Here is a 21,628-nt window from a genome sequence, read left to right as displayed (position 1 = left end):
ATCCTGATTCCCAGTGCTGAAATGTAAGAACTGTTTATCTAATAGAAATAAGCCTTTTCTTGCTATGTTTTATTATTTACACATTACCAAAGTTGTCTGTAACAGAGTTGACACAAATAATATCTCAGTAGCTGATTGGCTGATTAGAAATTTGCGTTAATGCGCAGTTGGACAGGTGAGTGAGTGTATATATAGCTATATTACATGCAAACTGAAATGTAATGGGAGTATTTTGTTATATAAATGTGTACATATGTCTATAAATAGTGTTGTTCCACAATCTCTGAATCCAGAGGAAGGTCCGTTTAAAGCGTTCTTACAATTTACTACCCAGTTCGTTAGGACTGATCAGGTCTTAATGAACCTGCTCAGTGTTTTATTAATGACTAAAATATAAGTATTAATAAAAATAAAAGAAAAAAATACGTCTTTAATAGTTTTCATTTAGGTGTGTGACAGCCTGTTATATCTGAGCAGTTCCAGCGTTATGATGTGACATCTGCAGGAAAACTCAAAGCATAAATTCACAGAGAAACTATCTGTTAACATTATATTAAAACATCTGTTCATATTTTCCTACTAACCACAGAGTTATGGGGTCAGAAAAACATCATGTAAACATTTTTAATATTTTAAATGAGGAAAATAAACATGTTATGGATGTGATGGAAAGTCTGCAATATACAACACACTGTGTAGAAATTCTGTCAGTTAAACTGAACAACCCAAAAACACAATCATCAAAAGGAGAAGGGTTGGCTCTCTGTAGAAATACAAAACTTGTTTGCATTCATGAGGAAAAAGCTCCATTGTGTATGAGACACCTCTTAGTTATGGATGTGACCGATGTGACTTTGGCACTTGTGTGACTTTGGTCAATCTAATATAATTGTTTGAAAACACTGACAGAGACATTTATGAGTATTTTTACAGTAAAGTAAAATACAAGCCTTCAACAAAAACCTAGAAACGGTTTCTGGATTTCGGTGAAAACTTATTTTTTATTGCTCATTTCTTTTAGAGTCACGCTGGCTGATGCTTCCTTATTAAAGGCAAAAACAGGAACTTTGATTTTTAATTATTTCCTAGTATTTTACTAGTCATTTGGCCAGATATCAGACTTCAATTGAAAGGCGTGTTTAGGGTAGCCAGGCAGGTTAGGTGAATTAGACGAGTCAGTGAAAACATAATAATATTGATGACCAGGGCAGTTTTTACTGTTTTTTTTCCAGCCAAACTAATAGAAATAAGATGGCATACCTAAATGATCTCCTTTCAGTGTAAAGCCACATTATTACTATGAGCATTCACAAAATGAAGACAAAGAAAACTGAACCCAGATCAGTGCTGAAGTGAAGTATGTGTGACTGACAGCAGAAAACTAAAGCAGTGTTTTGTGTTTATCAGAGTCAGACTGAGAGACGAAGCAGACCAACACACACTCCGCTCACACAACAGGTAAACACACACACACACACGCACAGTCATGTTCCTGATGCAGACAGAAGACTCACAGCACAAGTGTTAATGTCTGTTTATTTATTGATGTAGAAGATTTATATGCTAATACAGGGATATAAAGAATGAGCTTAATATGATGAGAAACCAGGAGAGAGAATCAGTCAGAATCAGTCCATCAGAAGCTCATGCCCAACATCATGCCACACACACACTGACAGAGAGAGAGAGCGCTTGTGTGTGCGTGAGAGTGTGTGTGTGCGAGAGATAGCGCTTGTGTGTGCGTGAGAGTGTATGTGTGTGAGAAAGTGTGTGTGTGTAAAAGAGAGAGAGAGTGTATGTGTATGAGAGCTCCATATAAATCAGCTCAATCAATCAGACCCATATCAGTACACAGACTGCTAATGCTAATCCCCTGACGTTAGTGTGTGTCATTGACTCTGATGAGTGTTTATTGCACTGCTGTGATTAGCGGACCCTTGAACACTAGCCTACAGGACAGGGCCGAAGCTGCAGGAAAACTACATCTCCACTGCGGTGTAGTGCGCGAGTGTGTGTGTGTGTTAATTAAGCACAGAGCGGTCCATCAGTGGAGTTTCTCTCATCGACTGTGTTGGTTTCGTCAGTTCTGGCAGCACACGTCTGACAATATTTGGTCATCATATAAATAAATGAAGGCTCTAATGAGCTGGGGTTATAGAGCGCGTATGCAGACGTCTAATCTCACAGAGGGCCGTCTACAGGACAGAGTCCAGCCATGAGGTGGAGAAAGCAGGAGCACACATCTGTGTTCCATTCCTGCCGGCTACACCACTGCCACGCCCACAGAGAGAGAGAGAGAGAGAGAGAGAGAGAGAGAGAGAGAGGCATTCCCCAGTCCTCAAATCAGGCTTCAGCTCCGCCCACAGTGGCTATTTGAAGTGTCAATCACCCGGTCTCCATGGTGATGAGTGGTGGGGTCCTTCATAGAGAGGAGTAGAAGAATATGTAAGCTGCGGGCGAGCGCACGGTGGAGCAGGAGATCTCGGAGACTTCATGATCGTCAAACTTGAACCAGCGCTGCTTCATGGGGTTCTTGCAGTAGGCGGTGTAGTGCCCACCGTCCATCCCACCGTAGTGATTCTGCAGAGGATCAGAAACAGCGCTCATAATGAAGCTGCAGAAACTGCCCTAAACACACATTTGCACTGACCCCCTCCCACAGAGAATCATCAGACTAGATCACAGGTCTCAAACTGCATTCCTGGAGGGCCGCAGCTCTACAGTTTTGCTCCAACCCTAATCAAACATAGCTGATTCATGTAACTGAGAGTATTGAACACCTCGATTAGTTGATCAGTTGTGTTTGATTAGGGTTGGAGCAAAACTGTAGAGCTGCGGACCTCCAGGGATCCAGTTTGAGACATATGGACTAGAGTTAGGGCTTAATTTATGCTGGAACACATAGGATCCAGATCCCACACCTCATTTTACCAACCGCCTTTCTCATCCGCCGTCCGCTGTTCACTTTCTTCCGCAACTACCCAACCTTCTTCACTTTCGTCCCCCCCCGCCATTTTTATTCACTCGCTACTCTGCCAGGAACTTCTGTGCTGAAGAGCACCTTCAATAATAATCCAAACATTTGTTTAGAGATGGACTGAAGGATGTGTTTAAAAGTGTGAAGAACAGTGCCAAACATAAGGCTAATTATTGTAATAAACTAGTATGTTATAAAGCAGGTTGTTGTGACAAACATGGCCAAGCATTTACAGTTGGTTCACATACTTCACAAACATCGATTTAAAAGAACGCATCGTGTTAGCCGTGTTAGCTTCATTGTGCATCTCGGGTGCATCCAACAAGTGGTGTGCATTTTAGTTCAACTTTGAGTGTGCTGAGCAGTTACATGTTAGTTTTTAGTGAAATATTTTAAGGTGAAACTAAACAGCGCTGCCTCCCTATTCATAAGCAGAGGGACACACAGGAGAGACGGCAGCTTTTGTATTGGAGTCGAAAGAATATATATATATATAAATAAATAAATAAAAGTAGAATGTTCTTTTAATAGTCCCGTTATGTTTAATATTTTTCTTTTGCAAAATTCTTCTGTAATTTTTTTTTAAATCATTCTTTTCAAACCGAAAGCAGCGCCCTTAAGCTGGTGTTTTTCCATAAGATACACCTTTATGATTGTTTTATTTTATGTGTATCGTCTTTAATGTGCTTTCACTAATTTTGTTCTATTCAGAGCAGCATTCATGGGTGCAAATTCATCCTCGAAAATATGGCATGAGATGAGAAGCATGTGTTGGATGCTTTTTTTTTTTTTTTCACGCAATCACATGTAATATATTTACTTTCGACGTGCTAAAATATTTGTTACATTTTATTTAAAAAGGGATTTTAAAACTGTAAGATGTAGGTCTAATCCAGGAAATGAATCTATTATAATGTATAAAATAGGCTAGTCTTTTCATAAAGTGTTTAACTGATCTGAAACAATTAATTGTTTTTCTTGTAAATTATAAAAGTTGCATCAGATTGATGAAAACACGTGAACAGGACCAAAATCACTTATGTACATTGGAACAATTGAATACAGTGTTCTCTGTCAACATGACTGCCAAACTCTGGAAAAAACTGCTGAATCTCTGAATATTTGATTAATATTCATTCATTCATTTTCTTTTCGGCTTAGCCACAGCGGAATGAACCGCCAACTTATCCAGCATATATTTTATGCAGCGGACGCCATTCCAGCCGCAACCCATCTCTGGGAAACATCCATACACACTCACAATTTAGCCTACCCAATTCACCTGTACTGCATTGTTTGGATTGTGGGGGAAACCGGAGCACCCGGAGGAAACCCACGCGAACGCAGGGAGAACATGCAAACTCCACACAGAAACACCAACTGACCCAGCCGAGGCTTGAACCAGTGACCTTCTTGCTGTGAGGCGATAGCACTACCTACTGCGCCACTGCGTCGCCCTTATTTGGTTAACAAACAAATGTTGTCTGGTGTAGTGATGTTAGTAATGCCTAGAATAATGCAAAGCAGAATTCTCCTGAGCTCATTAATCCACTATTGACAGCCACTTAGTGATGGCTTTTAAGGTGGTTAATGAGTTTGGTGTGTTGTCTTGGGATGTTTGGATTGAACAGGAGTAAAGGCTACCTGATCAACATCACATTCCTAGAAAAATACACTTGTAATCTAGACGCAGTCACCTCATGCTTGAGACGCAGTACAGTCTTTAAAATAAGAGGTTGGTTTTTATACTGTAAAATCACGACGATATTAATTTGATCGTGGGCCACAAATATCATTATCGTGATCATAATGTGATTAATTATGTAGCCGAGCGGAGCTTCAGTCGTTATATTGACCATTACACTTTTCCCTATTCATAACTATACGACTGACATGTCTTGAGTATTCTATAGCGTTCAGCGGAGAAATGAACAGAAAACACCACTGAACTTCCCTAAACACAGTCAGATTTGTGTGGGATCCAGAGCTGCTGATACTCACAGACACGGCGTACAGGTTGTACTTCTTCAGGTTGTGTTTGGGTCCGATGACGTACTGCGACAGGTCCAGATTATCCAGAGGGAAATCCACCAGCGTCTGCAGCTTCTCCCTCCAGCGGCCCTCATATTTAAACCTGACACACACACACACACACACACACACATTGAACATGATGTTTTCTCACACACTGAAGCAGCAGAGAGAGCAGAGACTCACCGCTTCAGGTGCACCAGTAATATGGGCGGCAGTTTCCAGATCTGCATCCTCTTGATGGCGTCGCGGTGGGTCTTACAGTGGCGGCAGTAGAAGCGGTTACCGTCAGTCAGACGCTCTTCTTTATGAAACAGTTTCAGACAGTCCTGTGTACACACACACACACACACACACACACACACACACACAGTGAACATCATCATCTAACCAAACTAGAATATTTTAGTTAGTTCAACTTTTGAAAGCGGGATAAAGAGCATGCGTGTGTGCTTGTATTGGTCTGTGTGACCTGCAGAGAGCACTTGCTGCTGGCCGTCATCTCCAGCGTCAGGTACATGAAGGTCTCGAAGGTGCGTGATTTGTGCTGGCAGCTCATGCACTGAACCGTGGACTTGAACTGGCCCTGAAACAGAGCCACGATGATGGACTCGTTCAGCTGCTTGTGTTTGGACCACGCCAGATCCGCTGCGCTCACGTCGTCCAGATGCTCGATCTCCTCCTCCTTATAGCCCTTGCGCTTGTCCGCCTGGTGGAGACAAGCAGAGTAAGAGTGTGTGTGTGAGTGTGTGTTTACATTGGACTGATGGTCTGGCAGGGCGTCACGGTGGCGCAGTGGGTAGCATGATCGCCTCACAGCAAGAAGGTTTCTGGTTCGAGTCTTAGCTGGGTCAGTTGGTGTTTCTGTGTGGAGTTTGCATGTTCTCCCCGTGCTGGTGTGGGTTTCCTCCAGGTGCTCCAGTTTCCCCCACAGTCCAAACACATGCGCTATAGGGGAATTGGGTGGGCCAAATTGGCTGTAGTGTATAAGTATGAAAGTGTGTGTTTGACCCTAACCCTAACCCAGTGTTGGGTTGCAGCTGGAAGGGCATCCGCTGTGTAAAACAGATGCTGGAATAGTTGGCGGTTCATTCCACTGTAGTGACCTCTGATGAATAAAGGGATTAAGCCGAAAGAAAATGGATGATGGTCTGGCTAGTGTGTTTGGTGTGTTCCTCTAATTGGGTTACAGAGAAGCGAGTTGGCCAGATTTATTCATCAGAGCATTCTGATTGGCTATTCAGCAACGAATCAGAGTGCAGAGAACAAGAAATGAAGCGATGCATTATTTCGGCTGTAAACAAACATATAGCAGGACCGTGTGTGTGTGTGTGTGTGTGTGCGCTACCTTGTTGAGATCCTCATGCAGGCCGTCCATCAGGAAGAGCAGCAGCTCCTGAGAGTCCTGGTGCTCATAGCTGGAGAAGCGACTGTTGATCTTACAGATGGTGCCCTTAAAGTCCAGTGGGCTGATCATCTTATACTGACCCAACCACAGCGCCTTCATCACCACACTGAACTCCTCCGCCACCTCGCCCTTATGACCCAGGATATTCGCCCTGAAACCAGCACATAAGGTAAACCATTACACACACACACACACACACACACACACACACACACACACACACACACACAGAGGCGCTCTCCTCCAGATTGACAGTGATGCGAGTGTTTGTTCAGCTGTGGTGAATGTGGTACCGGTTAATGTCGTCCTGATAGTAGTTCCGGTTGAAGTACTCCGCCATGGCCACGGTGTTGCACAGACACTGCAGGATAGAGTTCATGTAGCAGGTGTTCCCCAGGTTGCGGAGGCCCGTCAGCAGCGGCCCCTGGCCCCCAAACACTGGGTTCAGGTTGCGGATCTTTGCTGCGGACGGACGAGTGATCTCCACCTTCGCATATGTGCTGGCAGCTAGAGGCCTGCGACACACACACACACACACACACACACACACACACACACACACACACACACACACACACACACACACACACTTTTAAGGGCTGCTGTGTTTGTTTATAAGGTGATCTTCAGATCATATAGATAATGTGATGATTTATGCAAATATAATTAATTTATTATTGTTATTAAATGTACATTACAGAAGCTCATGCTATTATAATATTGTGTGTGTGTGTGTGTGTGTGTGTGTGTGTGTGTTTATACTTGTTCTCTCTGTTGATGCTGGGCACCGCAGCGGGTCTCTGTCTGGTCTCTGCGCTGAGCTCCTGGCTGATGTCTGGAGAGGAGTACGAGCGCTTGAGTTTGGACTGCTCCCGCTCTCGGTCCCGCTGCCGCTGCTTCTCAGTCTCCGTGTCTGCTGCCGGCTGCGCAGGCGGCGTGTGTTTGGCTGGCGGCTGCGGAGTGCTGACCTCCGGCGGGTACAGGTGCACACGGTTGGTGGGAGAGTGGTAATACCTGTAGGTGCCCGTCACCGTGTCCAGAAACTGCGCAGATGAGCAGACGGGAGTCAGAATCAACTCTGAACATCAGCACAGAGCAGCGGCTGACCTCTGACCTCTTACCTTCATCCAGCCGTCCGGCAGCCCTGGGACTGTCCTGCCCATCTCCTCGCTGTGTGCTCGGGTCAGCGGCTCCCTCTGAAACACACACACACACACACACACACACACACGTTACTCTACACCCTATATATATCAGCTTAAAGTGATATAAGCTCATCCCAGCTGCATTCACCAATAAGTGCTATTTATTTATATTTACTGAAGACATTATGGAGAATGAGCTGTAGATTTGGACAGACTCAGACTGTATGGCTGTTTTTGTTGATGATCAACTAAAGAGTTGCACCAAAATGGAAAATTCTGGATGCATCTGGCTAAAAACCAGACATCCACAAGATCTTTTAATACTATAGAAGTAATGTCAGCCTTCTTAAATACAATTCTATAAACTGAATAAAGATTCACATCTTATTGACAGTAAAGTTTTGAGAAGTGAAGTTTAAAGACATCATTTAACATGTAACCGCACTACTGAAGCAGCAGGAACAAGTAGACTACATAGAAATGGCCTGCCGTGTGTTATTGGAGCAGACGATGAGCGCGTGCGGCTCAGGAATAGTATACATGTACATGAGCTGATTATTGACTTTTTAACACACACAAGCTAGTCGATGGTGTGCAGCGGATGCAAATACTTTTACTCTACTCTTGTGCTTTGGTCTGGAGAGCAATAAACCTCCTTTGGGCAGCACAAGCCATTGAAATGAATGGGTTTCATAGCGCAGTGCTTTCCGCATCCACTGTTAAACTGCTTCAGACCTCTTTCACAGCCAGTTTGGGGTCGTATTTCAGTCCATTTTCCTCTTTATTTTAATGTGGTGCATTCCTAAAAACCCCTCTGCTGCGTTGGTTTGTGCCCTTATTGTTGTGTCCTGCGTCTGTCTCACGCCTGTGTGCATGTTAGAGCTGAACGCTGCTATACCTGTTATTGTGATGAGCTGAAATTAAAGTGTGTGTGTGTGTGTGTGTGTGTGTGTGTGTGTTCACTCACAGCGTTGAACGGTGCGGGTGAGTCCAGAGACATGCTCTTCATCGGGATGTCCGCCGGCGTGTCCTTCTGTGTTTTGCGGCTCTTGTCTTCAGGGCTGGTCTCCTTCGGGTCCTCCTCCTCAGCCGTCTGCCGCTCCAGCTTCCTCCTGTCCTGCTGTTTGTCCTCCAGCTTCTCCTGCTCCTGGGCTCTCCTGCGCTGCTCCTGCTCTCTCCTGGCCTTCTCCATCAGGTCCAGCGTGTCTTTCTGGATCTCCCGCCGCTGCTCTGCACTCAGGGCTCGGGATGGGTCTGTGGTGGGTTTGACGGAGCGGTCGGGCACCGAGGGGCCATTGTGTGCTGCTGGTGCCGCCGGGCCCTCGCTGACTGCAGGGTCACTGATGAGCTTCGAGCTGGGCGGGGGAATAACTGATGGTTTCTTGGAGCGGTCCACCTGCATCCAGAGGAGAGGTTAGGGTCAGGTGTGTGTGTGTGTGTGTGTGTGTGTGTGTGTGCGCCTCTCTCTCTCTTTTTCTCTCTCTCTCCGTCACACACACGCTCAAATTTGCTTTATTGGCATAACAGTTACATCTTTATGAAAGCATGTGATAATATTTAAGTGTTATAATTAATAAGAGGGGCGTCAAGGTGGCTCAGTGGTTAGCACTGTGGCCTCACAGCAAGAAGGTCACTGGTTCGAGTTCCGGCTGGATCAGTGTGTGTTTCTGTGTGGAGTTTGCATGTTCTCCCTGTGTTGGTGTGGGTTTCCTCCGGGTGCTCCGGTTTCCCCCACAGTCCAAACACATGCGCTATAGGGGAATTGATCAACTAAACTGGCCGTAGTGTATGAGTGTGTGTGTTTCCCAGTGTTGAGTTGCAGCTGGAAGGACATCCGCTGTGTAAAACACATGCTGGAATAGTTGGCGGTTCATTCCGCTGTGGTGACCTGATTAATAAAGGGACTCAGCTGAAGGAAAGTGAATGATGAATGAGAGATTTGTTTGAATGTAATCTGAATCTGACTGAATACCGTGACCACAGAACTGAGATATGAACAGAACCAGCAGTTGTGTGAACCGTGCCACCCCTAGTGTGTGTGCAGGTGAGACTCACCTGTGGTGTGTGTCTGGGCGAGGCGGTGGGCGGCGCTGCAGCCTCAGTGTGAGCAGGTGGAGCCAGCGGTGGAGTGTGTGTGTTTGTGGATGGAGCGATCGGTGGTGTGTGTGTGTTTGTAGGTTGGGCTAGCGGCGGTGGTGTGTGTGTGTTTGTGGGTTGGACCAGTGGTGGTGTGTGTGTGTTTGTGGTGGGATCTGCAGGTGGCTCTGGCTCCAGGGTTTTGCCATTCATCTGTGCTGCTGATGCTGGCTCTTCACACACACTCACAGGTTTGGGCTCCTCCAGCGACGGGTACGTGAAGTTCACTAAAAACACACAAACACACTGCACTCCTCAGCATACACTGATATACTGCATATTAGGCCTGAACAATATACTGTTTGAGCATTGATCTCGCAGTGTGTGTGTGTGTGTGTGTGTGTGTGTGTGTGTATCTGCTATAGTCAGATGGCAGGATTAGATTAATAAGTGTAAACGATTAAGACACTATTAATTTTCATGATGTTTTATGATGTATTCAGTGCTGACCCTCTTATTTTACATTTCAGACTCTCCAGAAAACCATACATCTCTGTTTATTTATTTATTTATTTGCTTGTAATTTATTATAATTTATGCAGATCCCAGTCCATCTAAAATAATGACAGAGCTGTTCAAATCATCTGCTGAAACTTATCGCAATAAAGATCACAGCAAAGCAATATATAAATATATATACACGATCTTAATCCAGCATGTCTACTATTCTGCCAATCATATTTTCATGTTCAGGAGAGAAGTAAAGGCGGCTGCTCGAGTCTTTTCATTGTTTCACACACATTGCTCAGCTACATGGACACCTCTAAATGGTGTTGAAACAGTCACATACTGTATTTATAAGAGTCTACTTTAGTGAACAGAACCTGTATAGGCTGTGATTAACAGGTAATAGAGTTGTAAATAATCTTCAGTTTGTGGCACAGAGTGATCGTTTGAGAGCCGCGAGTGAAGTATGAACAGCACTTAGCAGTGAAAATGAAACCGAAAGCGCGTACATCATTTAAATAATCATGTCGCATTTTAGAGTTATGATCACGACAAGCATTAAATATGTTTTTCTTTCATAGCGAACAGTGTTGTGCATGAAAATAAATGTTTAACAGTGTCAGAATAACTACTCTAGCCTAGATAATGTTGATTTTACCAGTGAATTAAATGGTCTAATAATGTTGTCAATGACAGATTGCAAGCAGAGGCCTATATCTCAAACATAATTCAACATCAGAATTATCATAAGTAGAATAGAATTATTTATAGAAACCAGTAGACCTACACATATTATTATTGTTGATTTATCATATGTTTGAGAACAAAACCATAATAATTGCAGACTCATATTAAGCTTTATTTTACATCTACAGAATCATGAGAAAATCCTGATCTTTATTTTATGCAAAAGAATCGCGATTCTCATTTTAGCCAGAATCCTGCAGCTCTAATATATATAATGTATACTGTATATAGACAGTTGATGTCAGAATTATTTGCCCCCCTGTTTATTTTTTCCCCCCATTTCTGTTTAACGAAGAGCAGATTTCTCAACACATTTCTGCACATAATAGTGTTAATAACTCATTTCTAATAACTGATTTATTTTCTCTTTGTCATGATGACAGTAAATAATATTAGACTAGATATTCTTCAAGACACTAGTATTCAGCTTAAAGTGACATTTAAAGGCTTCACTAGGTTAACTAGGGTAAAGTTAGGGTAATTAGGCAAGTTATTGTATAATGATGGTTTGTTCTGTAGACTATCGAAAAATATATAGCTTCAAGGGGCTAATAATATTGAGCTTAAAATGATTTTAAAACTATTTAAAACATACATTATCAGACATACTGTGAACATTCTCTAGCGTGTGTGTGTTTGAGTTTGAGCTGAGAGTTTGAGCTTTCAGGTTTTGATCCTAATTGTGGCATTTTGGTGACTGTCACTTTAAATGCAAATGAGATTGTGCTGTTTTCAGAAGAGGGCGGAGCTACAGATGCCTGTGCATCACCATAGCGACAGATGCACACTAGATATCGCACTAGATACGGGCCCTGAGCATGCGTCAATACCGCTGCCACATTGGTGCAGGGCTCCCAGGACTAATGTCATTCAACTGCACTAGTCAAGACTAAAGCCAGTGTGAAGATGCTGGAGTTTAGCGCTGTGTACGGGTGTAGTGATGAGCAAACAAAGCACAAAGGCAGAACACTTCATAGGTCAGATTTAGTTTTTTTTTTCATATATAATTATTTTTTTAAAAGTTTTCACCTTTATTGATAGGACAGTGGAGATTTACAGACAGGAAAGTGTGGGGAGCAGAGTTGGGTAAGAGGATCTGCAAAGGGAATACGCTTATTTCACGCGGCCGCCATTTTAAAGAACCAAAGCGAGGCTGTGGTGGGAAGAAACACAGAAGTATAGGACCAGCACTGTAAACATTGCAGTGACATGCTGTGGACTACAAACCTCCAGCTGTTGCCGAGATTTCAAAATACAGATATGGTGTAAACATCACTTTAATATCAGTCAGTACGTTTAATTTAAACAATTAAAAGCAATTTAGCATCAAACAACATCACAATCTCTGTAAGAGTAATATGCTCAAGTGTCCTCCTAGGCTTCAGTTCATGGCAGCAGGTAAACAGAGGGGACGCTTCCCTGCTTCAGCCTATGTAACTTGGTGAGCGATAAACACTGCAGTCCTCTGTAGCACACCCTCGTGTTGTCCCGGTACTGAAGTTTTAAAACAGTCTAATTCCCGCTAAGTTAAAATTGAAGCGCCGCTGAGCGCGGATGACTCGACTGATCTTCACGGCTGCTTCGCGATCCAGTCTCCATGTATCTTGTGTTTGCACTCAGTTTACCGCTCTTCACCCAGTGCAAACACAGATACACGGAGACTGGAGCGCAAGCGCGAAACAGCCATAAGGATCAGTAGAGTCATCAAGCAGATCGCTCGGCTGTGTTTGTGCTCAGTAAACAGCGGAGGGTGAACTGATGACCTTCTCGGCCAATCACAAGCATATCTGTTGAGCACGTGAACACAATGGCCAATCAGCGCTGTTTAAGAACGTCATCAACAGTGCTTTAAATGTTAGCGGGAAATTGACAAACTTTCTTTTAATTCAGTATCGTGACCAGTCTAATATAGTGAAAGAATCAGTTCATTAACTTGAGTTTGATAAATGGCATCTAAAACGTGTGTTTGGGAAAGAAAACGTTAGCTAACTAGTGCCGTTTCCCTTAACTTAGCTGAAAATGAGCTCTGATATCCCTTTTTATTTTCACCATTCATTCAGAACGGACCTTCGGGTCACTCAGAAGGCAGTGAAATGATAAATTTGTGTCTCTTTCTCTTCGCTGATAAGATATACAGCCAAGTACACAACGTTCTAATGTAACTCTCAACGATACTTCCGGGTTTCTTCCCACCGCAGCCTCGATTTCGCTTTTAAAAATGGCAGCCGCGTGAAATCAGTCTATAGCCGGGAATCGAACTCGGGTCGCCGCGAGCACCTGGGTGCTATGTGTCGACGCACTAACCACTAGGCTATTGGCGCCGACAGATTTCGTTTTTTATGTTTTGTATGTTCTGAGCTTTTGTGCTCAATAAGTCACGTTATTGATGATAATACAGTCTCTACTGCACTGACCATAAGGCGAAGAAGCACCAACTAACACTAAACACTCGGGTTATGCTAGTTTTGTTGAATAGAATCAGCAAACAATGTAAATGTAAATATGACTAGCTGCTGCTGTGCTGCCAGAAACTGCTATTATCGGCTCAGTGACGTAGCTGCTAGCTTTTGAAGTAACTTATAAGAGTGCCTGAAAACACAACAGTGCTGCGCCTCAATGTGTGTACGGTATATGGTATACAGCATTTAGATCAGAAAGCTGGATCTGCACACTGAGGCGCAGGAATATCGATAATTCACATAACGGAGATTCATTCACAAACGAATCGATCCCTCTGTTAGAATGAGAAGTGAAAGCAGGAGAGGGGGGTTAGACACGGATTAGACCACATTTAACAGGGAGTGAGGACAGTACATTTCCATACACACAAACACACACTGTTGATCAGTAATGCCCGTGCGCTCACTCATCCATCCATGTAGAAAAGTGATGTACAGTTATAATTTTCATAATTAAATAAATATTAGCATACTGACCAGCGGGGAAACTCCTGATCATAGATATATGTGTATATGTGTGTGTATCTCTGGCTCTGGACGGCCACAGTCACCTTGGTCCCACATTCATTTCAAAGGAGCGCTACCCTGTACTAAAATGGCGGCTCTATTGACGCATTCCTTCCAACAGACAACAACAGGGTAGGCAACATCTAATGATGTACGTATGAAACAGCACTAGCTCTGTTATCAGTGTGAAAATGTGAACAGAAGTGTCTCAGAAGAGGTGTGTGTGTGTCTGTGATTTCTGTGTTTGTTTGATCTGTCTGTGAGTGTGTGTGTGTGAGATCCACTCACGCTGTGGCAGTGTGCTGGGCGTCTGCTGTCGGGGGGGTTTCACTTTAGCGTTACTGGTGTACATGGGGTAAAACAGCAGCCAGCTCTCGTATCCTCCGTCCAACACCAGCGGCTCACTGCGCAGGATAGTGCTGCTGTCCCACTGCACACACACACACACACACACAAACACACACACACACACACATTACAGTACCAGGGGGTGTGCAGAGTCTTAAAGTATTGGAAGTTGATCAATTAATTTAGAGGAAGGCTTTAATGTCCTAAATGCTACAAAGGTATTGATTTTGTTTGATCAGTGATTATGCTGTAGTTGGCCTGAGTGTAATCGGTGAGTATCAGGAGGCTGTCGTTTAGTAAATGGATAAAAGTGCTGCTATATTGGACGTCATGCTGTTTAGTTTACTGCAGTAACCAAGCCACTGGTCTAGGGGTAGTCAGGTAAATAACCCCTGTGTTCTTCATCTCCACCCTACTGAGTTCTACTGCAGTTTCCACAAGCTGAGACTCTCTACTTGTGCTGTCTTACAATCAGTGTTTAGTAATTATACTGTGAGTTAAAAGGCTGCCAGTGTTACCGGCTGAGTCCTAAAGAGGCGATGAGGTCTAAAATGTGTGGAAGGAGTCTTAAAGGGTATAGAGCACCTTATAGAGGGCGTCCTTCAGACTCTGGAGAGTGGAGCCCAGTCTGAGGTCAGAGACAGAGCTGAACCAGTCCAGCAGAACCACATAATCCACAAACCCACGCCGCTTCCACTCACTCAGAGACACCGCAGGCAGCTTCAGCTCCATCTGATTCACCGTCACCCTGAACACACACACACACACACACACACACTCATCTACAGCTCACAATAACACCTCGCTCACTCTCAAAAACTGATTCTGATTCTACCAAAGTTATTTAATGCGAGTTTCTGTCTTGTTTCTCGTCCAAATATTTACAAACTCTGAAATCAAGAAGCATTTTCTAGACAGACCATAAATATAGTCTTGTCTTCAGAAATAATAAGTCAAAATGAAGTGTGTTTTCCTTAAAATAAGCTAAATAACCTGACAACGGCGAAGAGAAATAATGTTATTATTAATGTGTGTGTTTGTGAGTGTGTGTGTGTGTGTGCAGAAGCGAGGCTGACCCCGGGCTGATGGCCTCCTCTGGAACGCTGATGCAGGTCTGCGACGGGACGCTGATCTGAGACTCCTGGAAGTCCAGCGCGGGCCGAGCGTCCATCACCAACACACTGATGCTGGAGTCCTTCATCAGCCGGAACAGAGCCTCAGCACTGATGCTGCCTGCAGGAGACACACACGTAAACACACACAGACGTACTGTATACATAAAGCCACAACCATATAGACACACACACATATAGTCATAGACATATATGCACACACACACACACACACACACACAGGCTTCCCACACCTCTTGAAAGTACTGGAATGTCAGACGTATGGATTTAGGGTCTGGAAAGTGCTTAAAAACAAACACAGCTCCTTAAAGGGCTCGGATTAATGAGTGATGAAATGAGTTTATGGAGTTATTTTAGTTAAACACCAAAACAGATCTTCATTTCTAAATCTTAAACTGAATTATTGTCCAGCAACTTCGCCAGTTGATGCAGATTTGATCAATGTTTCAGAAACTGCCCTTGAATATCAGCAGTACTGAATCCAAGAACTCTCATTACAGTTCTGCAGCCATTTTAGTTTCATTTCTACATTTATTGAACATGACACATCGAAACCCTGCTCATTACTCTGAGATCTGAATGTAAATATAAGTGAAGTGTAGGTGCAGTAAGCAGAGTGACGGTGCAGCAGATGCTGGAGTGTCAATTACAGAAGTGCTTCATTTAACATCAAAAACTGCCTGAAAGACTTTGAGTCTGCTGATCATGAAAGAGTGGGAACCCTGTACACACACACACACACACACACACACACACACACACACACACACACAGTACCTTTATCACACACACTCTTGCTGTTATTGGGCTCCTCTTTGACCTGTCAGAACACACACACACAGTTAATGATTCACTACACCACGCACCTGCTGATGCACCTTTACACTCCAGAGGCTTCAATAAAGGAATGTTCAGAATAATAATCACAGCACCTTCTTACTGTCCTTCCTCTCAGTGTTAGTCTGAGGTGACGCGTGTCCTTCCTTCTTCTCCGTTCGCTCTTCTCTCCGACTCTTTTCCTCTTTTCTCTCTTTCTCCTCCAGCTTCTTCCGCACCTCCACCTCCTCATACCTGAGAGAGCAGAACACAGTGATGGGACACACAACTGAGAGAGAAAGAGAGAGAGAGAGTGTGTGTGTGTGTGTGTGTGTGTGTGTGTGTGTGTGTGTGTGTGTAACACTGACCGCAGCTTCAGACTCTCTGAGAGTTTCTCTGCCTCCTCGATGGCCTTTTTAAAGCTGGTCGGGCCGAGCATAGACAGGAAAAACTCCTAAAAACAGTCAGACGGTTATATGATAGGTATATTTATATATATATATTTATATTCATATAAGAAATGAATGAGTGTGTGTGTTTTATATTTATTTTTTCTGTTTATTAAAATTTTGTTTACTTTTTCCCCCAACATATGTACATATACAGTGATCCTCAGTTTGTTAGATTAGTTGTACACTTGCTGGCCACTTTATTAGGTACACCTGTCCAACTGCTCGTTAATGCAAATGTCTAATCAGCCAATCACATGGCAGCAGCTCAATGCATTTAGGCATGTAGACATCAGCCTCACCAAAACTGGACAATAGAAGATTGGAGAAACGTTGCCTGGTCTGATGAGTCTCCATTTCTGCTGACACATTCGGATGCTCGGCTCACAATTTGGCCTCAACAACATGAAAGCATGGCTCCATCCTGCCTTGTATCAGCGGTTCAGGCTGCTGGTGGTGGTGTAATGGTGTGGGGGAGATTTTCTTTGGGTCCATTAGTACTAATTGAGCATGGTGTCAACGCCACAGCCTACCTGAGTATTGTTCTGACCATGTCCATCCCTTTATGAGCACAGTGTCTCCATCTTCTGATGGCTACTTCCAGCAGGATAACGCACCATGTCATAAAGCTCCAATCATCTCAGACTGGTTTCTTGAACATGACAATGAGTTCACTGTACTCAAATGGCCTCCACAGTCACCAGAGCTCAATCCAGTAGAGCACCTTTGGGATGTGGTGGAACGGGAGATTGGCATCATGGATGTGCAGCCGACAAATCTGCAGCAACTGTGTGATGCTATCATGTCAATATGGAGCAAAATCTCTGAGGAATATTTCCAGTAGCTTGTTGAGTCTCTGACATGAAGGATTAAAGCTGTTCTGAAGGCAAAAGGGGGTCCAACCCGATACCGCCTAATAAAGTGGCCGGAGAGTGTATATGCACAAATATATCACTGTAAAGCATCCTAGAGAGAATATTACTGTAAAAGAGATCTGTGAGGGCTGAGCCCTGATATATATATATCTCCAGCCAGTGTCATGCATCTGTACCTGCTGCTGCTTGAAGTCTGGCCTCTTCTTGATCAGGTCATAGACGCTCAGATACTTCATGTACAGCACATACGCCTTCTCCTCATCGCGGTCCAGACGACACTCCTCCGCCGCCTTGAAGATCTTACACGCGCTCTGGACATAACTGACACACACACACACCATCACTGATCTGAGGTCTGCTGTTATTAATCAATAACAATATTTGATCAAATCTCGTCACTTGTAGAGCGATAACACCTTACAGGTCATCATCCGTCAGCACACACTGTACAGCGCTGGTACATTATTATACAGAACACTTACTGGATATTTTTCAGCTAATATCATATACAGCCTGTCATTATTATTATTATTATCTATCCTTTTTAATAATTCAAGATTTTACTATTATTTACCATTTTAAATCATGCTAATAACTATTTATTTAGTCGCTGATGTAAAGGGTTATGAAGTGAACGTCACCAAAATGTCAATTCATTTCTGAAAACAAGAGACAAGTGTGTGTGTGTGTGTGTGTGCGTGTGCGTGTGCGTGCGTGTGCCTACAGTGCCGTTTGACACAGGAGCTGCTGGTTTCCACTCACTGTCTGGTGCTGCTCTTGTCCGGCTTGATTTCTGCCTTTTTGTTCAGATCTCCGAGTGACGTGGACAGATAGAGATCCTTCACTCCGCTGGACACGGACGGCATCTTCAGCTCATATTCCTGCTGGACACCGAGCCTCAGGTCACACACACTCTCACACACACACCCACTGAGGAGGAAACACACAAACAGATAATCACAACAATAATCTGAATTACAGCTGCGCAACATCAGGACTCCTGCACGTTTCATCAAGTCAAACTTAAAGGGCTCCTATTATGCAGAAATCACTCTTATAAGGGGGTTTAACCTCAGTAGTGTGTGTGTGTGTGTGTGTGTGTGTGTCAGCAGTTTGTGAATATCTCCAGCCTCTAATGATCAACATACATTAATTATGTTTATTCTAATCAGACTTTGATTGACATTCTCCCTTTGTACGTGTCATCAGAGGGGGAAAGCCCCGCCCACTAGTGTCCATCTCTCCATCTCATTAGCATAAACAGCAGCCCTGAGTGAGAAGCAGCCGTCTGCTGTCTCTGAATCTGTTGATGGTTATGCCCAGGCTTGATTTGGTATGATCATAACACACATATGTTTAAATAGACATGTCATCAACACAACACTCAACAATATCGCATATCTCATATTTTCCCGGTATTACACAGCCCTTATCCAAAGCTTTTCATTTTAAGGCCCGTCAACTCTTGAGTGAGACTCATTATAGGACCTGTGAAATTAATATGAAGCATTATAGATGTCAGTATCAGTAGTGTTGAGGATATCTCTAATCTAGAGTCTCCAAAACTGATCAAACTCACATGTAGGAGATATAATCCTGATATAAACATCTAGGCTGCGTCTGAATTCGTATGAATAATACTCTGACGTTCTACATCAAAAAAATGGCGATTTCGGAGTGTCTATTCACACCATCTAGCTGTGGGCTGCAGCGAGGACATCTTGGTAATCTCAGCTGAAAAATGAAAAGAGGGTGGGGCATACAGTAGCTCCTCCCCTTTTTATAAATCTCTTTAGTGTCTGACACGCCCCGCCCCCTTCTTCTCATTGGCTTTTCATTTGATGTGCTTGAGCTCAACCACTCTCACTAGCAGGGCTGTGAGAAAAACAACGCTATTGGCTGATCTTTAAAAAGGGGAGGAGCTACTGTATGCCACACCCTCTTTTCATTTCAGCTGAGATTACCAAGATGTCCTCGCTGCAGGCCACAGCTAGATGGTGTAAATAGACACTCTGAAATCGGCATTTTTTTCCACCCTCGAAGGGGCCACAAGTGCGCACGGGCCCCTGGGCCTGTGCCCATAATGCCCATTGGTTAATCCGGCCCTGCCTACAACACAATATTTCAGTAAATTTAAGACTTTTTTAAAGGCTTAATTTAGTTTTAGAGCTTTAAGAGATTTTAAAACCCTCAAGAAACCCTGTTTAAGTTTTAGGACAACAGAATCTCCAGCAAAAAAGAGATCCAAGATGCCATTTGTAATTAAATAATTAGTAATGAAATCTGTGTTTTGGAGCCTAATGTGAACAGCAGAAGTCAGTGATTTGTTATTATTCAGCCTGACATGTTCACGGCTTCAAAATAAAATATATTGTGTTCAAAGGGGAAAAAGATTTAGTTTTTTTACACAGACATTTTAAAAGAGCATATCTTATATTTATCCAAGGTTATCATACCGTCAGAATCTTATACTGGCCCATGTCTAGTGTATATACACACATACATTACATATATACACACAGCGTTATAGATGTGACATCTGCAGTAAAAACTCAAAACATACATTCACATAGAAGGTATACGTTAACATTATATTGAAGCAACAAAACTTCCAAAACTACTAACCACAGAGTTATGGGATCAGAAAAACATCAATCTGTAAACATATTTAATATTTTAAATGAGAAAATAAACATGCGTTAAGGATGTATTGATTTTATTTTACTTGACATTTTTGCAATCATGAGGAAAAAGCTTTGTTATGGATGAGACACTTTTGCATTATGGATGCGACCGATGTGAAATTGCCACTTGTGTGACTTTGGTAAATCAACTATAATAATTTGAAAACACTGACAGACATTTTAGAAGCACTGTAAAACACTTGCTTACACAAAAAAATGTAGAAACGGTTTCTCTATTTTGGTGAAAACTTGGTAAGATAGACATTTGCATGGAATTGCTCATATATATAAATATATATATATATATTTCATTTCATATTCACCCCCCCCCCCCCCCCCCGTTTATTTTTTTCCTCAGTTTCTGTTTAACATTCACATTTAAAGGCTTCACTAGGGTAATTAGGGTAAAGTTAGGGTATTTAGGGTAAAGTTAGGGTAATTAGGGTAAAGTTAGGGTAATTAGGCAAGTCATTGTATAACAGTGGTTTATTCTGGAGACAATCCAACACTAATATTGCTGAAGGGGGCTAATAATATTGACCTTAAAATGGCTTTAAAACTATTAAAAACTGCTTTAATTCTAGCTGAAATAAAACAAATAAGACTTTCTCCAGAAGAACAAATATTAGAGGAAATACTGTGAACATTTCCTGAATCTGTTCAACATCATCTGGTGAATATTAATTAAAAATTCAAAGGGGGGCTAATAATTCTGACTTCAGCTGTATTTATGTGTATATATAAATGTAATTTGATGTAATCAGTTCTATTTGACGCAGATGACAGCCTCTAGGGATGAAATCGATCAGTGTATGATGATCAATTCTTCCCTGATAGCTCTTTAAATCGTCGTGTTATTATAATAATATCGCGATGTTTATGTTAATATCTCAGATCTGTCAACACCACTGCTACTGTTAATGTCTGACAGAATAATGGCGAAACCAGGAGAGGAGAACAATAACAATCAGAGCTGATCTCAGACCTGCCGGAGGGTCACGAGACTGATGACAGATCAGATTCACAAACACACTCAATAATGCAGCATTTCTGCTTATTTATCATCGTCTGACCTCAGCCCAGCGCTCCAACTCACCTCACATACACCACCAAACACCGCCGACCCCGCGAACACGCCGAAATCCGCCGAGAACCGCAGCTGTGCGCGGAAAAGTGAAGTTTATTCAGGATAATGACAGTAAACAGGCTGAAACTGCTCGATCAAACGCGGAAGTGACTGCATTCAAAGAGCGGAAGCTTTATTTAAACGCGCACAAACATCAGCGTTTCACTTTGAGTGTTTACCATCACACACACACACACACACACACACACACAAGCGGAAACTATTTTAAAGCCTTAAACTTGTTCTCTTTTTAATAGTTTGTTATTATTTACATCTATATTTGACTCGTCATCTCTTATAAATGTTATTTTATTATCTTCTCGCTGGTTTTATTATTTTA

The 21,628-nt window shown here is 42.9% G+C and overlaps 1 protein-coding gene across 1 annotated transcript; it reads right to left on the bottom strand.

Moving 5' to 3' along the window:
* Nucleotides 1-1,524: 1,524 nt before the first annotated feature.
* usp8 (ubiquitin specific peptidase 8) lies at nt 1,525-21,419 on the bottom strand. Its single transcript, XM_056477875.1, has 19 exons — nt 21,259-21,419; nt 18,241-18,408; nt 17,655-17,799; nt 16,523-16,608; nt 16,271-16,409; nt 16,116-16,158; nt 15,282-15,438; nt 14,791-14,953; nt 14,146-14,287; nt 9,617-9,924; nt 8,529-8,957; nt 7,538-7,612; nt 7,179-7,459; nt 6,710-6,931; nt 6,357-6,567; nt 5,481-5,717; nt 5,195-5,337; nt 4,979-5,111; nt 1,525-2,580 (listed from the first exon to the last, which is right to left on the bottom strand). The coding sequence occupies exons 2-19, from the start codon at nt 18,342-18,344 to the stop codon at nt 2,422-2,424; spliced, it is 3,177 nt and encodes a 1,058-aa protein (XP_056333850.1). The 5' UTR covers nt 18,345-18,408; nt 21,259-21,419; the 3' UTR covers nt 1,525-2,421.
* Between the last annotated feature and the right edge of the window lie 209 nt (nt 21,420-21,628).

The sequence above is a fragment of the Danio aesculapii genome, chromosome 18 (assembly GCF_903798145.1).
Source record: "Danio aesculapii chromosome 18, fDanAes4.1, whole genome shotgun sequence".
In the NCBI taxonomy this organism is placed as follows: domain Eukaryota; kingdom Metazoa; phylum Chordata; class Actinopteri; order Cypriniformes; family Danionidae; genus Danio; species Danio aesculapii.
This window is presented reverse-complemented; position numbering and strand designations above follow the sequence as displayed.